Source organism: Pleurodeles waltl, chromosome 3_1 (genome assembly GCF_031143425.1).
Source record: "Pleurodeles waltl isolate 20211129_DDA chromosome 3_1, aPleWal1.hap1.20221129, whole genome shotgun sequence".
Taxonomy (NCBI): Eukaryota; Metazoa; Chordata; class Amphibia; order Caudata; family Salamandridae; genus Pleurodeles; species Pleurodeles waltl.
In genome coordinates this window covers 45,602,299-45,622,786 of record NC_090440.1, presented here as the reverse complement: position 1 = coordinate 45,622,786, position 20,488 = coordinate 45,602,299, and the positions used below count along the sequence as shown (strand labels likewise).

Genomic DNA, 20,488 nt, shown 5'->3' with positions numbered 1-20,488 from the left:
TTAACATGGTCAGACTGTCTAAAGATTTTGTTTTTGACAGGCATGCTGTCTCCTGTGTCCACATCATGGGTACACAGGTGTGTCTGACCAGGGGTTAAGGAGAAGAGTTCAGGAAACTGTTGTAGGACTCTCCTACAATCAGCTTGCTGTTGGCCAGAGAGGGTGTCTGAGTAGATCACTCCATCTACTGAGCCATCTTTTGGGTCTGATGACAGAAGATCAGGGAGAGGTTCACTTTCTGCCTCCTGATCCTCATCTGTTACCATCAACAGATTCACATCAGCCCTGTCATGGAAGAGCTTAAGGCGGTTCACATGGATCACCCTCTTGGGGCTCCTGCTTGTGCCCAGGTCCACCAGGTAGGTGACCTGACTCTTCCTTTCTAGCACTGGGTAAGGGCCACTCCATTTGTCCTGGAGTGCCCTGGGAGCCACAGGCTCCAGAACCCAGACTTTCTGCCCTGGTTGGAACTCAACCAGTGCAGCCTTTTGGTCATACCAAAACTTCTGGAGCTGTTGGCTGGCCTCAAGGTTTTTGGTTGCCTTTTCCATGTACTCTGCCATTCTAGAGCGAAGGCCAAGTACATAGTCCACTATGTCTTGTTTAGGCTCATGAAGAGGTCTCTCCCAGCCTTCTTTAACAAGAGCAAGTGGTCCCCTTACAGGATGACCAAACAGAAGTTCAAAGGGTGAGAATCCTACTCCCTTCTGTGGTACCTCTCTGTAAGCGAAAAGCAGACATGGCAAGAGGACATCCCATCTCCTTTTGAGTTTTTCTGGGAGCCCCATGATCATGCCTTTTAATGTCTTGTTGAATCTCTCAACTAAGCCATTAGTTTGTGGATGGTATGGTGTAGTGAATTTGTAAGTCACTCCACACTCATTCCACATGTGTTTTAGGTATGCTGACATGAAGTTGGTACCTCTGTCAGACACCACCTCCTTAGGGAAACCCACTCTGGTAAAGATACCAATGAGGGCCTTGGCTACTGCAGGGGCAGTAGTCGACCTAAGGGGAATAGCTTCAGGATACCTAGTAGCATGATCCACTACTACTAGGATGTACATATTTCCTGAGGCTGTGGGAGGTTCCAGTGGACCAACTATGTCCACACCCACTCTTTCAAAGGGGACCCCCACCACTGGAAGTGGAATGAGGGGGGCCTTTGGGTGCCCACCTGTCTTACCACTGGATTGACAGGTGGGGCAGGAGAGGCAAAACTCCTTAACCTTGTGGGACATATTGGGCCAGTAGAAGTGGTTGACTAACCTCTCCCACGTCTTGGTTTGTCCCAAATGCCCAGCAAGGGGAATATCATGGGCTAAGGTCAGAATAAACTCTCTGAACGCCTGAGGCACTACCACTCTCCTAGTGGCACCAGGTTTGGGGTCTCTGGCCTCAGTGTACAGTAGTCCATCTTCCCAATAGACCCTATGTGTTCCATTTTTCTTGCCCTTGGACTCTTCAGCAGCTTGCTGCCTAAGGCCTTCAAGAGAGGGACAGGTTTCTTGTCCCTTACACAGCTCCTCCCTTGAGGGTCCCCCTGGGCCTAAGAGCTCAACCTGATAAGGTTCAAGTTCCAAAGGCTCAGTTCCCTCAGAGGGCAGAACTTCTTCCTGAGAAGAGAGGTTCCCTTTTTCTGACTGTGTTGCAGTTGGTTTCCCAACTGACTTTCCTTTTCTCTTGGTAGGCTGGGCCATTTTTCCAGACTCCAGCTCTACTTTTTCACCCTGTGCCTTGCATTGTGCTCTTGTTTTTACACACACCAGTTCAGGGATACCCAGCATGGCTGCATGGGTTTTTAGTTCTACCTCAGCCCATGCTGAGGACTCCAGGTCATTTCCAAGCAGACAGTCTACTGGGATGTTTGAGGAGACCACCACCTGTTTCAGGCCATTGACCCCTCCCCATTCTAAAGTTACCATTGCCATGGGATGTGCTTTAGTTTGATTGTCAGCATTGGTGACTGTATAAGTTTTTCCAGTCAGGTATTGGCCAGGGGAAACCAGTTTCTCTGTCACCATGGTGACACTGGCACCTGTATCCCTCAGGCCCTCCACACTTGTCCCATTAATAAAGAGCTGCTGCCTGTATTTTTGCATGTTAGGGGGCCAGGCAGCTAGTGTGGCTAAATCCACCCCACCCTCAGAGACTAGAGTAGCTTCAGTGTGGACCCTGATTTGCTCTGGGCACACTGTTGATCCCACTTGGAGACTAGCCATTCCAGTGTTACCTGGATTGGAGTTTGGAGTGGAACTTTTCTTGGGACAGGCCTTGTCTCCAGTTTGGTGTCCAGACTGACTACAGTTTCGACACCAGGCCTTTTTGGGATCAAAGTTTTTACCCTTGTACCCAGGATTGTTTTGTGAAGAGGCTCTGGGCCCACCCTCCTGTGCAGGTTTTTGGGGGCCTTTAGAAGACTCTTGACTATTTTTATTTTTGGCTGTCTCACCACCTTTCCCCTGGGGAGGTTTTGTGACCCCTTTCTTTTGGTCACCCCCTGTGGAAGTTTTGGACACCCTTGTCTTGACCCAATGGTCCGCCTTCTTTCCCAATTCTTGGGGAGAAATTGGTCCTAGGTCTACCAGATGCTGATGCAGTTTATCATTGAAACAATTACTTAACAGGTGTTCTTTCACAAATAAATTGTACAGCCCATCATAATTACTTACACCACTGCCTTGAATCCAACCATCTAGTGTTTTTACTGAGTAGTCTACAAAGTCAACCCAGGTCTGGCTCGAGGATTTTTGAGCCCCCCTGAATCTAATCCTATACTCCTCAGTGGAGAATCCAAAGCCCTCAATCAGGGTACCCTTCATGAGGTCATAAGATTCTGCATCTTGTCCAGAGAGTGTGAGGAGTCTATCCCTACACTTTCCTGTGAACATTTCCCAAAGGAGAGCACCCCAGTGAGATCTGTTCACTTTTCTGGTTACACAAGCCCTCTCAAAAGCTGTGAACCATTTGGTGATGTCATCACCATCTTCATATTTAGTTACAATCCCTTTAGGGATTTTCAACATGTCAGGAGAATCTCTGACCCTATTTATGTTGCTGCCACCATTGATGGGTCCTAGGCCCATCTCTTGTCTTTCCCTCTCTATGGCTAGGATCTGTCTTTCCAAAGCCAATCTTTTGGCCATCCTGGCTAACTGGATGTCCTCTTCACTGGAGTTATCCTCAGTGATTTCAGAGGTGTTGGTCTCTCCTGTGAGGGAACCAGCATCTCTGACTATTATTTTTGGAGTCAGGGTTTGAGAGACCCTGTTCTCCCTAGATAGGACTGGTAGGGGGGAATTTTCCTCCAAGTCACTATCCTCTTCCTCTGAGTTGCCACCCTCAGAGGGGTTGGCCTTTTCAAACTCTGCCAAAAGCTCCTGGAGCTGTATTTTGGTAGGTTTGGGGCCCATTGTTATTTTCTTTATTTTACAGAGTGACCTTAGCTCCCTCATCTTAAGATGGAGGTAAGGTGTGGTGTCGAGTTCCACCACAGTCACATCTGTGCTAGACATTTTGCTTCTAAAAGTTGGAATACTTTTTAAGAATCTACAACTGGTTCTAGAATCTAATTCAAACTTTTACAAACTTTTAAACTCTAAAAGAAATGCTAAACAGGATCTAACACAAGGCCCTAGCAGGTCTTTTAAGAATTTAGAAAACTTTTCAAATTGCAAAAATCAATTTCTAATGACAATTTTGGAATTTGTCGTGTGATCAGGTATTGGCTAAGTAGTCCAGCAAATGCAAAGTCTTGTACCCCACCGCTGATCCACCAATGTAGGAAGTTGGCTCTGTATGTGCTATTTCAAAGTAAGGAATAGCATGCACAGAGTCCAAGGGTTCCCCTTAGAGGTAAAATGAGATAATACTAATGCTCTATTTTGTGGTAGTGTGGTCGAGCAGTAGGCTTATCCAAGGAGTAGTGTTAAGCATTTGTTGTACATACACATAGACAATAAATGAGGTACACACACTCAGAGACAAATCCAGCCAATAGGTTTTGTTATAGAAAAATATCTTTTCTTAGTTTATTTTAAGAACCACAGGTTCAAATTCTACATGTAATATCTCATTCGAAAGGTATTGCAGGTAAGTACTTTAGGAACTTTAAATCATAAAAATTGCATGTATACTTTTCAAGTTATTGACAAATAGCTGTTTTAAAAGTGGACACTTAGTGCAATTTTCACAGTTCCTAGGGGAGGTAAGTATTTGTTAGGTTAACCAGGTAAGTAGGACACTTACAGGGCTTAGTTCTTGGTCCAAAGTAGCCCACCGTTGGGGGTTCAGAGCAACCCCAAAGTTACCACACCAGCAGCTCAGGGCCGGTCAGGTGCAGAGTTCAAAGTGGTGCCCAAAACACATAGGCTTCAATGGAGAAGGGGGTGCCCCGGTTCCAGTCTGCCAGCAGGTAAGTACCCGCGTCTTCGGAGGGCAGACCAGGGGGGTTTTGTAGGGCACGGGGGGGGACACAAGCCCACACAGAAATTTCACCCTCAGCAGCGCGGGGGCGGCCGGGTGCAGTGTAGAAACAAGCGTCGGGTTCGCAATGCTAGTCTATGAGAGATCAACGGATCTCTTCAGCGCTGCAGGCAGGCAAGGGGGGGCTTCCTCGGGGAAACCTCCACTTGGGCAAGGGAGAGGGACTCCTGGGGGTCACTTCTCCAGTGAAAGTCCGGTCCTTCAGGTCCTGGGGGCTGCGGGTGCAGGGTCTTTTCCAGGCGTCGGGACTTAGGTTTCAGAGAGTCGCGGTCAGGGGAAGCCTCGGGATTCCCTCTGCAGGCGGCGCTGTGGGGGCTCAGGGGGGACAGGTTTTGGTACTCACAGTCGTAGAGTAGTCCGGGGGTCCCTCCTGAGGTGTTGGATCTCCACCAGCCGAGTCGGGGTCGCCGGGTGCAGTGTTGCAAGTCTCACGCTTCTTGCGGGGAGCTTGCAGGGTTCTTTCAAGGCTGCTGGAAACAAAGTTGCAGCCTTTCTTGGAGCAGGTCCGCTGTCCTCGGGAGTTTCTTGTCTTTTCGAAGCAGGGGCAGTCCTCAGAGGATGTCGAGGTCGCTGGTCCCTTTGGAAGGCGTCGCTGGAGCAGGATCTTTGGAAGGCAGGAGACAGGCCGGTGAGTTTCTGGAGCCAAGGCAGTTGTCGTCTTCTGGTCTTCCTCTGCAGGGGTTTTCAGCTAGGCAGTCCTTCTTCTTGTAGTTGCAGGAATCTAATTTTCTAGGGTTCAGGGTAGCCCTTAAATACTAAATTTAAGGGCGTGTTTAGGTCTGGGGGGTTAGTAGCCAATGGCTACTAGCCCTGAGGGTGGGTACACCCTCTTTGTGCCTCCTCCCAAGGGGAGGGGGTCACAATCCTAACCCTATTGGGGGAATCCTCCATCTGCAAGATGGAGGATTTCTAAAAGTCAGAGTCACCTCAGCTCAGGACACCTTAGGGGCTGTCCTGACTGGCCAGTGACTCCTCCTTGTTGCTTTCTTTGTTCCCTCCAGCCTTGCCGCCAAAAGTGGGGGCCGTGGCCGGAGGGGGCGGGCAACTCCACTAAGCTGGAGTGCCCTGCTGGGCTGTGACAAAGGGGTGAGCCTTTGAGGCTCACCGCCAGGTGTCACAGCTCCTGCCTGGGGGAGGTGTTAGCATCTCCACCCAGTGCAGGCTTTGTTACTGGCCTCAGAGTGACAAAGGCACTCTCCCCATGGGGCCAGCAACATGTCTCTGGTGTGGCAGGCTGCTGGAACTAGTCAGCCTACACAGACAGTCGGTTAAGTTTCAGGGGGCACCTCTAAGGTGCCCTCTGGGGTGTATTTTGCAATAAAATGTACACTGGCATCAGTGTGCATTTATTGTGCTGAGAAGTTTGATACCAAACTTCCCAGTTTTCAGTGTAGCCATTATGGTGCTGTGGAGTTCGTGTTTGACAGACTCCCAGACCATATACTCTTATGGCTACCCTGCACTTACAATGTCTAAGGTTTTGTTTAGACACTGTAGGGGTACCATGCTCATGCACTGGTACCCTCACCTATGGTATAGTGCACCCTGCCTTAGGGCTGTAAGGCCTGCTAGAGGGGTGTCTTACCTATACTGCATAGGCAGTGAGAGGCTGGCATGGCACCCTGAGGGGAGTGCCATGTCGACTTACTCGTTTTGTCCTCACTAGCACACACAAGCTGGCAAGCAGTGTGTCTGTTCTGAGTGAGAGGTCTCCAGGGTGGCATAAGACATGCTGCAGCCCTTAGAGACCTTCCTTGGCATCAGGGCCCTTGGTACTAGAAGTACCAGTTACAAGGGACTTATCTGGATGCCAGGGTCTGCCAATTGTGGATACAAAAGTACAGGTTAGGGAAAGAACACTGGTGCTGGGGCCTGGTTAGCAGGCCTCAGCACACTTTCAATTGTAAACATAGCATCAGCAAAGGCAAAAAGTCAGGGGGCAACCATGCCAAGGAGGCATTTCCTTACAGGTATCTATTAGTGATCCTACGTGCAACATTACCTTGGTGCTTTGAGTTCTTCTCTGCACAGTGGCGCACAGGCTGCTTAACACCAGTGTTCTTGAGTGGCCATACCTGACATACAGGTGCGTGCACCCTAACATTGGTATTCCACTGGAGTACATGCTGCATTACACTGGGTTTCATCAGCTGAGATATATATATATATAAATATAAAAATATATATATATATATATATATATTATACACATATACCCACCCTCCCACACACATTAGTATTCTTGATGAGTGGTCCTTCACACACACAGGAGTGCAGGCAGCATTGCATTGGTATTGTTGAGCGGTCATTCACACACAGGAGCACAGGCAGTATTGCATTGGTATTGTTGAGCGGTCCTTCACACACAGGCGTACAGGCAGCATTGTATTCATTGCATTGGTATTGTTGAGCTGTCCTTCACACACAGAGTAGTAGAGGCAGGATTGTATTGGTATTGTTGAGCGGTCCTTCACACGCAGGAGTACATGCAGCATCACATTGGTGTTTTTGAGCGGTTCTTCACACGCAGGAGTACATGCAGGATTACATTGATATTTTTGAGCGGTTCTGTAAACACACACCCACACCCACACCCACACACCACTACATTGGTATTCTTGAGTGGTTCTTAAGACACAGGAGTACAGGCATTTTTACTTTGGTATTTTTGAGTGGTCCTTCACACACAGGAGAACAGGCAGCATTGCATTGATATTGTTGAGCGGTCCTTCACACGCCGGACTGCAGGCAGCATTGCATTGGTATTGTTGAGTGGTCCTTCACACGCAGGAGTACAGGCAGCATTGCATTGGTATTGTTGAGCAGTCCTTCACACACACAGGAGTGCAGGCAGCATTGCATTGGTATTGTTGAGTGGTCCTTCACACGCAGGAGCACAGGCAGCATTGCATTGGTATTGTTGAGCGGTCCTTCACACACAGGAGTACAGGCAGCATTGCATTAGTATTGTTAAGCGGTTCTTCACACGCAGGAGTACATGCGGCGTTACATTGGTATTCTTGAGCGGTTCTATAAACACACACACACGCACCACTACATTGGTATTCTTGAGAGGTTCTTAACACACAGGAGTACAGGGAGCAGTGCATTGGTATTCTTGAGCGGTCCTTCACACACAGGAGCACAGGCAGTATTGCATTGGTATTGTTGAGTGGTCCTTCACACACAGGAGCACAGGCAGCATTGCATTGGTATTGTTGAGCGGTCCTTCACACACAGGCGTACAGGCAGCATTGCATTGGTATTGTTGAGCTGTCCCTCACAGACAGGAGTACATGCAGCATCACATTGGTGTTATTGAGCGAGTTCTTCACGCGCGCACACAAGCACACACACTTACATGCATCACTACATTGGTATTCTTGAGAGGTTCTTAACACGCAGGAGCATAGGCAGCATTGCATTGGTATTGCTGAGCGGTCCTTCATACGCAGGAGTACAGACAGCATTGCATTGGTATTGTTGAGCAGTCCTTCACACACACAGGAGTGCAGGCAGCATTGCATTGGTATTGTTGAGTGGTCTTTCACACGCAGGAGCACAGGCAGCATTGCATTAGTATTGTTAAGCGGTTCTTCACACGCAGGAGTACATGCGGCATTACATTGGTATTCTTGAGCGGTTCTATAAACACACACACACGCACCACTACATTGGTATTCTTGAGTGGTTCTTAAGACACAGGAGTACAGGCATTTTTACCTTGGTATTTTTGAGTGGTCCTTCACACACAGGAGTACAGGCAGCATTACATTAGTATTGTTAAGCGGTTCTTCACACGCAGGAGTTGTCACAGTTTTCACTGGGCTTACCGTTGAAGTTGATGAGGGTTGGGGAACGACCCCGGTTCCGGCAGGTTCTGCTCTGGCCGAGGTAGGGGCGACCCCTTCCGGTAGCCACGGTGCTGTTTGACAATAGCAAGCCACTACAGTCCGTGCCCTCCAGAAGGAGTCCCAGAGGAAAAACCCCAATAGGGTAAAAAACCTCCAACAGGAACTCCCTGAAACATAAGGAGGACACAAGGGCGTTAGCACTGCGGATCTGAGAGTACAGGAAGACTGGAGACGAAGACAGGTCAGGAAATACTGGATTCACAAGAAGAAACCAGCCGGAGCGTGACTACCACCAAAGGAGTGTTGCAACACAATGAACAAGCAGCTGAATTCCCCTTATATACCCCTAGACAGGAAGTAGGAAACAGGAAGTAGAAACACCACCATCTTGGATTGGGGAAAAGAGTATAACATTGAATAAAGAACATGCGTCCAACAAAAAGAAACAATGCATGCTGGGAAGAGAGGAAGTGGGTAGCATGCTGGGAAAGGGAAAAGGCATGCATAAAAACACCACCATGTGCAGGTATCCGGCTTTTGCCTGTGGATACTGGTAAGTGCAGAAGGTTACCAAAACGCTTAAATGTAAAGCGCACTAAATGCGCTAAGCGCGGCAGGATCTAGACCCAACTCGGGGTCTTATCTCCCGCCGCGTCTGCCCTTAATGTAGAGACAGAAGAAGGGGGCGCGGCGAGTGCCGCGACCCCCGGGCGGACTCGCGGCTTCCCCCGCGGCCTGCACGCAGACCGCGGTCTTTATCAAATGCTGCGCCGCGGCCGCCTGAGCCCGCGGCCGCCGCGGCGCGACAGGACTACATGCGGCATTACATTGATATTCTTGAACGGTTCTATAAACACACACACACGCACCACTACATTGGTATTCTTGAGTGGTTCTTAAGACACAGGAGTACATGCAGCATCACATTGGTGTTATTGAGCGGTTCTTCACACACACAGGCACTTACATGCATCACTACATTGGTATTCTTGAGAGGTTCTTAACACACATGGGTACAGGCAGCAGTGCATTGGTATTGTTGAGCGGTCCTTCACACACAGGAGCACAGGCAGCATTGCATTGGTATTGTTGAGCGGTCCTTAACACACGGGCGTACAGGCAGCATTGCATTGGTATTGTTGAACATTCCTTTACACACACAGCAGTGCAGGCAACATTGCATTGGTATTGTTGAGTGGTCCTTCACACACACAGGAGCACAGGCAGCATTGCATTGGTATTGTTGAGCGGTCCTTCACACGGAGGAGTACAGGCAGCATTGCATTAGTATTGTTAAGCAGTTCTTCACACGCAGGAGTACATGCAGCATTACATTGATATTCTTGAGCAGTTCTATAAACACACACACACACGCACCACCACATTGGTATTCTTGAGTGGATCTTAAGACACAGGAGTACAGGCATTTTTACTTTGGTATTTTTGAGTGGTCCTTCACACACAGGAGAACAGGCAGCATTGTGTTGATATTGTTGAGCGGTCCTTCACACGCCGGGGTACAGGCAGCATTGCATTGGTATTGTTGAGCGGTCTTTCACACGCAGGAGTACAGGCAGTATTGCATTGGTATTGTTGAGCAGTCCTTCACACACGCAGGAGCACAGGCAGCATTGCATTGGTATTGTTGAGCGGTCCTTCACATGCAGGAGTACAGGCAGCATTGCATTAGCATTGTTAAGCGGTTCTTCACACGCAGGAGTACATGCAGCATTACATTGGTATTCTTGAGCGGTTCTATAAACACACACACACGCACCACTACATTGGTATTCTTGAGAGGTTCTTAACACACAGGAGTACAGGCAGCAGTGCATTGGTATTGTTGAGCGGTCCTTCACACATAGGAGTACAGGCTGCCTTGCATTGGTATTCTTGAGCGGTCCTTCACACACAGGAGCACAGGCAGTATTGCATTGGTATTGTTGAGTGGTCCTTCACACACAGGAGCACAGGCAGCATTGCATTGGTATTGTTGAGCGGTCCTTCACACACAGGCGTACAGGCAGCATTGCATTGGTATTGTTGAGCTGTCCTTCACACACACAGGAGTGCGGGCAGCATTGCATTAGCATTGTTAAGCGGTTCTTCACACGCAGGAGTACATGCGGCATTACATTGGTATTCTTGAGCGGTTCTATAAACACACACACACGCACCACTACATTGGTATTCTTGAGAGGTTCTTAACACACAGGCGTACAGGCAGCATTGCATTGGTATTGTTGAGCTGTCCTTCACACACAGGAGTACATGCAGCATCACATTGGTGTTATTGAGCGGTTCTTCATGCGCACACACGCGCGCACACAAACACACACTTACATGCATCACTACATTGGTATTCTTGAGAGGTTCTTAACACGCAGGAGCACAGGCAGCATTGCATTGGTATTGCTGAGCGGTCCTTCACACGGAGGAGTACAGGCAGTATTGCACTGGTATTGTTGAGCAGTCCTTCACACGCAGGAGCACAGGCAGCATTGTATTAGTATTGTTCAGCGGTTCTTCACACACAGGAGTACATGCGGCATTACATTGGTATTCTTGAGCGGTTCTATAAACACACACGCACCACTGCATTGGTATTCTTGAGTGGTTCTTAAGACACAGGAGTACATGCAGCATCACATTGGTGTTATTGAGCGGTTCTTCACTCACACATGCGCACACACACACACAGGCACTTACATGCATCACTACATTGGTATTGTTGAGAGGTTCTTAACACACAGGAGTACAGGCAGCAGTGCATTGGTATTGTTGAGCGGTCCTTCACACACAGGAGCACAGGCAGTATTGAATTGGTATTGTTGAGTGGTCCTTCACACACAGGAGCACAGACAGCATTGCATTGGTATTGTTGAGCGGTCCTTCACACACAGGCGTACAGGCAGCATTGCATTGGTATTGTTGAGCTGTCCTTCACACACTGAGTAGTAGAGGCAGGATTGAATTGGTATTGTTGAGCGGTCCTTCACACACAGGAGTACATGCAGCATCACATTGGTGTTATTGAGCGGTTCTTCATGCGCGCACACAAACACACACGCACTTACATGCATCACTACATTGGTATTCTTGAGAGGTTCTTAACAGGCAGGAGCACAGGCAGCATTGCATTGGTATTGTTGAGCTGTCCTTCACACACAGGAGTACATGCAGCATCACATTGGTGTTATTGAGCGGTTCTTCATGCGCACACACGCGCGCACACAAACACACACTTACATGCATCACTACATTGGTATTCTTGAGAGGTTCTTAACACGCAGGAGCACAGGCAGCATTGCATTGGTATTGCTGAGCGGTCCTTCACACAGAGGAGTACAGGCAGTATTGCACTGGTATTGTTGAGCAGTCCTTCACACGCAGGAGCACAGGCAGCATTGTATTAGTATTGTTCAGCGGTTCTTCACACACAGGAGTACATGCGGCATTACATTGGTATTCTTGAGCGGTTCTATAAACACACACGCACCACTGCATTGGTATTCTTGAGTGGTTCTTAAGACACAGGAGTACATGCAGCATCACATTGGTGTTATTGAGCGGTTCTTCACTCACACATGCGCACACACACACACAGGCACTTACATGCATCACTACATTGGTATTGTTGAGAGGTTCTTAACACACAGGAGTACAGGCAGCAGTGCATTGGTATTGTTGAGCGGTCCTTCACACACAGGAGCACAGGCAGTATTGAATTGGTATTGTTGAGTGGTCCTTCACACACAGGAGCACAGACAGCATTGCATTGGTATTGTTGAGCGGTCCTTCACACACAGGCGTACAGGCAGCATTGCATTGGTATTGTTGAGCTGTCCTTCACACACTGAGTAGTAGAGGCAGGATTGAATTGGTATTGTTGAGCGGTCCTTCACACACAGGAGTACATGCAGCATCACATTGGTGTTATTGAGCGGTTCTTCATGCGCACACACGCGCGCACACAAACACACACTTACATGCATCACTACATTGGTATTCTTGAGAGGTTCTTAACAGGCAGGAGCACAGGCAGCATTGCATTGGTATTGTTGAGCTGTCCTTCACACACAGGAGTACATGCAGCATCACATTGGTGTTATTGAGCGGTTCTTCATGCGCACACACGCGCGCACACAAACACACACTTACATGCATCACTACATTGGTATTCTTGAGAGGTTCTTAACACGCAGGAGCACAGGCAGCATTGCATTGGTATTGCTGAGCGGTCCTTCACACGGAGGAGTACAGGCAGTATTGCACTGGTATTGTTGAGCAGTCCTTCACACGCAGGAGCACAGGCAGCATTGTATTAGTATTGTTCAGCGGTTCTTCACACACAGGAGTACATGCGGCATTACATTGGTATTCTTGAGCGGTTCTATAAACACACACGCACCACTGCATTGGTATTCTTGAGTGGTTCTTAAGACACAGGAGTACATGCAGCATCACATTGGTGTTATTGAGCGGTTCTTCACTCACACATGCGCACACACACACACAGGCACTTACATGCATCACTACATTGGTATTGTTGAGAGGTTCTTAACACACAGGAGTACAGGCAGCAGTGCATTGGTATTGTTGAGCGGTCCTTCACACACAGGAGCACAGGCAGTATTGAATTGGTATTGTTGAGTGGTCCTTCACACACAGGAGCACAGACAGCATTGCATTGGTATTGTTGAGCGGTCCTTCACACACAGGCGTACAGGCAGCATTGCATTGGTATTGTTGAGCTGTCCTTCACACACTGAGTAGTAGAGGCAGGATTGAATTGGTATTGTTGAGCGGTCCTTCACACACAGGAGTACATGCAGCATCACATTGGTGTTATTGAGCGGTTCTTCATGCGCGCACACAAACACACACGCACTTACATGCATCACTACATTGGTATTCTTGAGAGGTTCTTAACAGGCAGGAGCACAGGCAGCATTGCATTGGTATTGATGAGCGGTCCTTCACACGCAGGAGTACAGGCAGTATTGCATTGGTATGGTTGAGCGGTCCTTCACACACACAGGAGTGCGGGCAGCATTGCATTGGTATTGTTGAGTGGTCCTTCACATGCAGGAGCACAGGCAGCATTGTATTAGTATTGTTAAGCGGTTCTTCACACACCGGAGTACATGCAGCATTACATTGGTATTCTTGAGCGGTTCTATAAACACACACGCACCACTACATTGGTATTCTTGAGTGGTTCTTAAGACACAGGAGTACATGCAGCATCACATTGGTATTATTGAGCAGTTCTTCACACACACATGCGCACACACACACAGGCACTTACATGCATCACTACATTGGTATTGTTGAGAGGTTCTTAACACACAGGAGTACAGGCAGCAGTGCATTGGTATTGTTGAGCGGTCCTTCACACACAGGAGCACAGGCAGTATTGAATTGGTATTGTTGAGTGGTCCTTCACACACAGGAGCACAGGCAGCATTGCATTGGTATTGTTGAGCGGTCCTTCACACACAGGCGTACAGGCAGCATTGCATTGGTATTGTTGAGCTGTCCTTCACACACTGAGTAGTAGAGGCAGGATTGAATTGGTATTGTTGAGCGGTCCTTCACACACAGGAGTACATGCAGCATCACATTGGTGTTATTGAGCGGTTCTTCATGCGCGCACACAAACACACACGCACTTACATGCATCACTACATTGGTATTCTTGAGAGGTTCTTAACAGGCAGGAGCACAGGCAGCATTGCATTGGTATTGATGAGCGGTCCTTCACACGCAGGAGTACAGGCAGTATTGCATTGGTATGGTTGAGAGGTCCTTCACACACACAGGAGTGCAGGCAGCATTGCATTGGTATTGTTGAGTGGTCCTTCACACACAGGAGTACAGGCAGCATTGGATTGGTATTGTTAAATGGTGCTTCACACACAGGAGGACAGGCAGCATTGCATTGGTATTGTTGAGTGGTCCTTCACACAAAGGAGCACAGGCAGCATTACATTTGTGTTTTTGAGAGTCTCAAACACGTAAGCACACCTAAAATATCTTAGTGGCAGTGCTTCTAGAATATAGAATACTCTTCCTGCCTACATAATGTTTTTCCCTCCAGCTCTTCAAAACCAATTTGAAAATATGAATGTCACTCAATCCTTCAGCATAATGTCCACTGAATTTCTTCTGCTCAGTACTCTTCGTCTTCTCACCTGGTTTTCAAATCAAGGTTGTGAAGTCTTACCCTTAATCAAGAGCAGCTCTTACTGCCTCTTGGTGTCAGGATGGTGTGATGCCCCTGTACTGGGTATGATTTTGTACTAGTTGCAATATCCTTCCTTGTGTAGTGTCATTACCCGTGAAGAACTCAGACACGCCCCTCTTTTGAAGCGTATCACTACTATGGTAAGAACAAACAAGCAAATAAAATGAGTAACAATTCTTATTCCACACTGATGTCTATGACTCTTACTACCCACGTGCTCCAGGAGAGGAAGCCATGCCACTTTCTTACCACTCCATGGAACTACGTTTCTGATGTCCCTGGAAAGAGATCTATGAACATTTCCATGGATTTATCACCCTAAAGCCCACTTGCCTGCTCTGTATGTCTGTCCGGACAGGAGATTCACCCTGTCGCCTAGCCCAACCTGCCGACAATGGTGTCAGTCAGCCTCATCCTGTCGTCGTCCTGGGAGTGCACCTTTAAATGCTGATTCAAGTAAACAGTGCAAAATGTGTTTCTGCTCATCAGAGCACAGTTCATCCTTTTATTCCACCTTGTTTTGCAGGACATTGTGACCGGGAGAGCGAGGAGCTGGTGGAGTCCACTGCAGAGGATGAGAAAGTAACGCTGATCACAGCCCCTCATCAGGAAGGACTTGATGGAAGCCCTGAACCTAGTGACGAGGTTTTCCTGAAACCTTCACCAGCCGAGCCCACCTCATTAACGGTCGAAAGTAGGCGTGCATTAGTTTTTGTACCACTTGCAAATTTTTGTTTCGGAATATCCCAGTCCTTCATTTCAGCTGTTTTTCTCTCATCAACACTTAATGGCAGTAAGGGATCTAGGTAACAGTAGTGCTGCAATACCTATACTTTAATTATATTATATCAATAATAACTTGATTTTGCTGTTTAAAATTGAATCGCTTGTGCGCCCCCTACTTTTTCTTTCTCCTTCTCTACTGTTTACCTCATCTCAGCCGTGTGGTGCCCCATCTCTTAATTTCTATCTTTCCATCTTCTCTTTCACTTGCCCACCCCACTCCTCTTCCTGCATTTGCTTCCCTCCCTAAATCTTGTTGTCATGTACTGCTCCCCCTTCACTTTCTTCTTTGTCCCTCTGTCCCCCTCAATCTTTCTACCCTCTCTGACCTGCTCTACTTCCTTTACTTATTTCAGTGTAGTCCTCACCTCGCTGGTGTTGCTCCCATGTCTGAATTGTTTTCTTGCACTAGCTTCTGTGTCCCACTCCCTACACGTAGCCCATATATTGCAGGATGCTGACACATTTTGTAGCATCATAACAAGAGGGAGCATGAAATACACCAGGAAACGGAATGAGTCTGGACAAAAGAGGAAAAACTGAGGAAGCTGCATTTCGGTGGCTGGGCAACAACACACAAGACATCCTGTGATGTTTTTTACATGAAATCTTCTTGCGCTTGTTCTGTGTCATACAGGTTCTTCAACCCCCTCCTCCTCGGTCTGTTCTACTGAAGGGTTTTGTGGTCTGACTTGCCTCCACTAGACTTTGGTGAAAGATGCATGTGTATTCTTCCTAAAGTTCACAGTTCATGAGACTGTTCAACAGCAGCATTAGTCCTTCAAGCAAAGTCTTAGGCCCCCATTATGAGCTGCCTGAAAGCCATGCCCAGATGGTATTGCTTCAGACAACCATGAGCTATCTGGTCTTTCTGGACCCAAAATCCTCACCCGGAAACATTATGGTTGGGAAAAGGGGCAGGACTGGGGGCAGAGGCAACTATAACAATGAGTGTGATAATTACTAATGTTAACCCTTATAAGATTCCCAGTAGAAGCTCAGCCTGACTCCTGCCTACCCCTTCCAGCATTGTGGTATAGGGGTGAAGAGGGAGCAGACCATGACCCCCACCTCACTTTCATTTTTGATTCTTTTTCATGGTATAATGCTGAAAGTTGTGGTGAACTTGATGTATGTTAGCGTGGTACCAAGCATAGGATTCCATGAACCTTAAACTTCACATCTGATGGCATGCTCTGTATTTTTCTGCCAGAAGACTGCTTTTGCCTTGCAGGCTTGATCATGTTGCTCTTGTGCCTCATGGCAGGAGAGCTGTCCGCTTGATGCCTTGTGTTTTTCGTAATTTTGTCATGTGTTTTCAGATGTTGTCATTGTGGAAGGCAATAACAGCGAAGAACAGCAGAGTCCAGGAGACTCCCACATGTCTGAAGAGATGCTCGCCTTGGTTGATGAATTTGAGAACTCCTGGCCCCTAGAAGCCTTTGAAGGGGCACTGGAGGTGAAAGGCCGTCGAATGGACCTTCAGGGTATTCGGGTCCTAAAGAAAGGGTCCCAGGACGGGCTCTCTGGTTCCTGCTTCGGGGACTGTGAAGATGATGATGATGATGAGGCTGAATGGGTAAGAACTGGAAGTACTTTAATAGTTGTAAGCGAAGGATAGTACCTTCAAACATAGGGACCAACTATTTTTGCTTTCTCGTTTCTGCAAGCATTAATAATTAATAGTTGTCTGACCTGCAGCTCTTATGGCTTTGAGTACTGTTTGTATACCTAAAATAATAGCAGTTCTGCTTTGTTGAGCATTACATTTCCGATTGAAGTTGTCTCCTTAATCAGAATGTGAGCTTTGTATTCTTCTTGTAGCCATTGCTTCAAAGATTAACTTTCTGTACTATTTCATAGACCTAGAAGTCCAGATTTAGAATCCCAGCATTCACGTCTGTCCAGCTCTTGTGCAGATTCCTCTCTCCCTGTATCTCACTTCCCTACTCCTACAGTAGGCAACACCTGAAACAGGTTTAACACTAAAACAAAACCCTTTGTTTAAAAAAATTGTTCTTTATGTATACAGTAATTCCGACACCCTGAGGTCTGTTACTGCTGTGGATTAGGTGTCAATTGAATAGCACAGTAATCTAATTTTCTTTTAATTTGGATTGGGACAGTCTACAAACAGATTGACCGCTGGCATCTAACGTTATTGGTTCCTCTTTAAGTTGACGACATATGTTCCTCACTGTTGTTGCATGCTCTGACCAAATGTGATTCTCTCAGTGCTCCACCCTGTGGCATGGATGTCCCCCCAAAGCAGTGTTTTCCAGTTTTTGTATTTTTCTTGTGTTTGCTATTATCGATTTGTCTACATTTTAATACATTTCACAGAAATGCTGTAAGTACCATTTGTGTTCTGCAACCCATCCCAGAAAGTACCACAAATGAGCCTTCTCAAGCTATCCATGTAGCTCCTCTGAATGCACACTGACTTGTGGTTTTACAACTATGAGAGTACCCATATTGTAGGAAGTTGGCTCTGTATGCACTATTTCAAAGTAAGGAATAGTATGCACAGAGTCCAAGGGTTCCCCTTAGAGGTAAGATAGTGGCAAAAAGAGATAATACTAATGCTCTATTTTGTGGTAGTGTGGTCGAGCAGTAGGCTTATCAAAGGAGTAGTGTTAAGCATTTGTTGTACACACACAGGCAATAAATGAGGAACACACACTCAGAGACAATTCCAGGCCAATAGGTTTTTGTATAGAAAAATATCTTTTCTTAGTTTATTTTAAGAACCACAGGTTCAAATTTTACATGTAATACTTCAAATGAAAGGTATTGCAGGTAGGTACTTTAGGAACTTTGAATTAGCAAAATAGCATATACAGTTTTCACATAAATCACATATAGCTATTTTAAAACTAGACACTTAGTGCAATTTTCAACAGTTCCTGGGGGGAGTAAGAGTTTGTTAGTTTTTATAGGTAAGTAAACCACCTACGGGGTTCAAGTTTGGGTCCAAGGTAGCCCACCGTTGGGGGTTCAGCGCAACCCCAAAGTTACCACACCAGCAGCTCAGGGCCGGTCAGGTGCAGAGGTCAAAGTGGTGCCCAAAACGCATAGGCTTCAATGGAGAAGGGGGTGCCCGGTTCCAGTCTGCCAGCAGGTAAGTACCCGCGTCTTCGGAGGGCAGACCAGGGGGTTTTGTAGGGCACCGGGTGGGACACAAGTTAGCACAGAAAGTACACCCTCAGCAGCACAGGGGCGGCCGGGTGCAGTGTGCAAACACGCGTCGGGTTTTCAATAGGTTTCAATGGGAGACCAAGGGGTCTCTTCAGCGATGCAGGCAGGCAAGGGGGGGCTCCTCTGGGTAGCCACCACCTGGGCAAGGGAGAGGGCCACCTGGGGGTCGCTCCTGCACTGGAGGTCGGATCCTTCAGGCCCTGGGGGCTGCGGGTGCAGAGTCTTTACCAGGCGTCGGATCTTAGAAGCAGGCAGTCGCGGTCAGGGGGAGCCTCGGGATTCCCTCTGCAGGCATCGCTGTGGGGGTTCAGGGGGGGCAACTCTGGCTACTCACGGTCTCGCAGTCGCCGGGAAGTCCTCCCTGAAGTGATTGTTCTCCACAAGTCGAGCCGGGGGCGTCGGGTGCAGAGTGCAAAGTCTCACGCTTCCGGCGGGAAACGCAAGTTGTTTCAAAGTTGCTTCTTTGTAGCAAAGTCGCAGTCTTGGGTGAACAGAGCCGCTGTCCTCGGGAGTTCTTGGTCCTTCTAGATGCAGGGCAGTCCTCTGAGGCTTCAGAGGTCGCTGGTCCCTGGGGAGAGCGTCGCTGGAGCAGTGTCTTTAGAAGTGGGGAGGCAGGCCGGTAGAGCTGGGGCCAAAGCAGTTGGTGTCTCCGTCTTCTCTGCAGGGTTTTTCAGCTTAGCAGTCCTCTTCTTCTTAGGTTGCAGGAATCTATCTTGCTGTGTTCTGGGAGCCCCTAAATACTCAATTTAGGGGTGTTTTTAGGTCGGGGGGTTAGTAGCCAATGGCTTCTAGCCCTGAGGGTGGCTACACCCTCTTTGTGCCTCCTCCCTGAGGGTAGGGGGGCACATCCCTAATCCTATTGGGGGAATCCTCCATCTGCAAGATGGAGGATTTCTAAAAGTCAGAGTCACCTCAGCTCAGGACACCTTAGGGTTTGTCCTGACTGGCCAGTGACTCCTCCTTGTTTTTCTCATTATCTCTCCTGGACTTGCCGCCAAAAGTGGGGGCTGTGTCCAGGGGGCTGGCATCTCCACTAGCTGGAGTGCCCTGGGGCATTGTAACACGAAGCCTGAGCCTTTGAGGCTCACTGCTAGGTGTTACAGTTCCTGCAGGGGGGAGGTGTGAAGCACCTCCACACAGAGCAGGCTTTTGTTTCTGTCCTCAGAGAGCACAAAGGCCCTTACCACATGGGGTCAGAAACTCGTCTCTCAGCAGCAGGCTGGCACAGACCAGTCAGTCCTGCACTGAACAATTGGGTAAAATACAGGGGGTATCGCTAAGATGCCCTCTGTGTGCATTTGTTAATAAATCCAACACTGGCATCAGTGTGGGTTTATTATTCTGAGAAGTTTGATACCAAACTTCCCAGCATTCAGTGTAGCCATTATGGAGCTGTGGAGTTCGTTTTTGACAGACTCCCAGACCATATACTCTTATGGCTACCCTGCACTTACAATGTCTAAGGTTTTGCTTAGACACTGTAGGGGCATAGTGCTCATGCACATATGCCCTCACCTGTGGTATAGTGCACCCTGCCTTAGGGCTGTAAGGCCTGCTAGAGGGGTGACTTACCTATGCCACAGGCAGTGTGAGGTTGGCATGGCACCCTGAGGGGAGTGCCATGTCGACTTAGTCATTTTCTCCCCACCAGCACACACAAGCTGGCAAGCAGTGTGTCTGTGCTGAGTGAGGGGTCCCTAGGGTGGCATAAGACATGCTGCAGCCCTTAGAGACCTTCCCTGGCATCAGGGCCCTTGGTACCAGGGGTACCAGTTACAAGGGACTTACCTGGGTGTCAGGGTTGTGCCAATTGTGGAAACAATGGTACATTTTAGGTGAAAGAACACTGGTGCTGGGGCCTGGTTAGCAGGGTCCCAGCACACTTCTCAGTCAAGTCAGCATCAGTATCAGGCAAATA

The 20,488-nt window shown here is 48.1% G+C and overlaps 1 protein-coding gene across 1 annotated transcript in view; it reads left to right on the top strand.

Annotated features, from left to right (window-relative positions):
* TTC17 (tetratricopeptide repeat domain 17) overlaps nt 1-20,488 on the top strand; it is a 483,695-nt gene that overhangs the window by 270,025 nt on the left and 193,182 nt on the right. The window contains exons 17-18 of the mRNA XM_069221809.1: nt 15,116-15,283; nt 16,695-16,951. Of these exons, the coding sequence (XP_069077910.1) occupies nt 15,116-15,283; nt 16,695-16,951 (425 nt within the window). The remainder of the gene's footprint in view (nt 1-15,115; nt 15,284-16,694; nt 16,952-20,488) is intronic.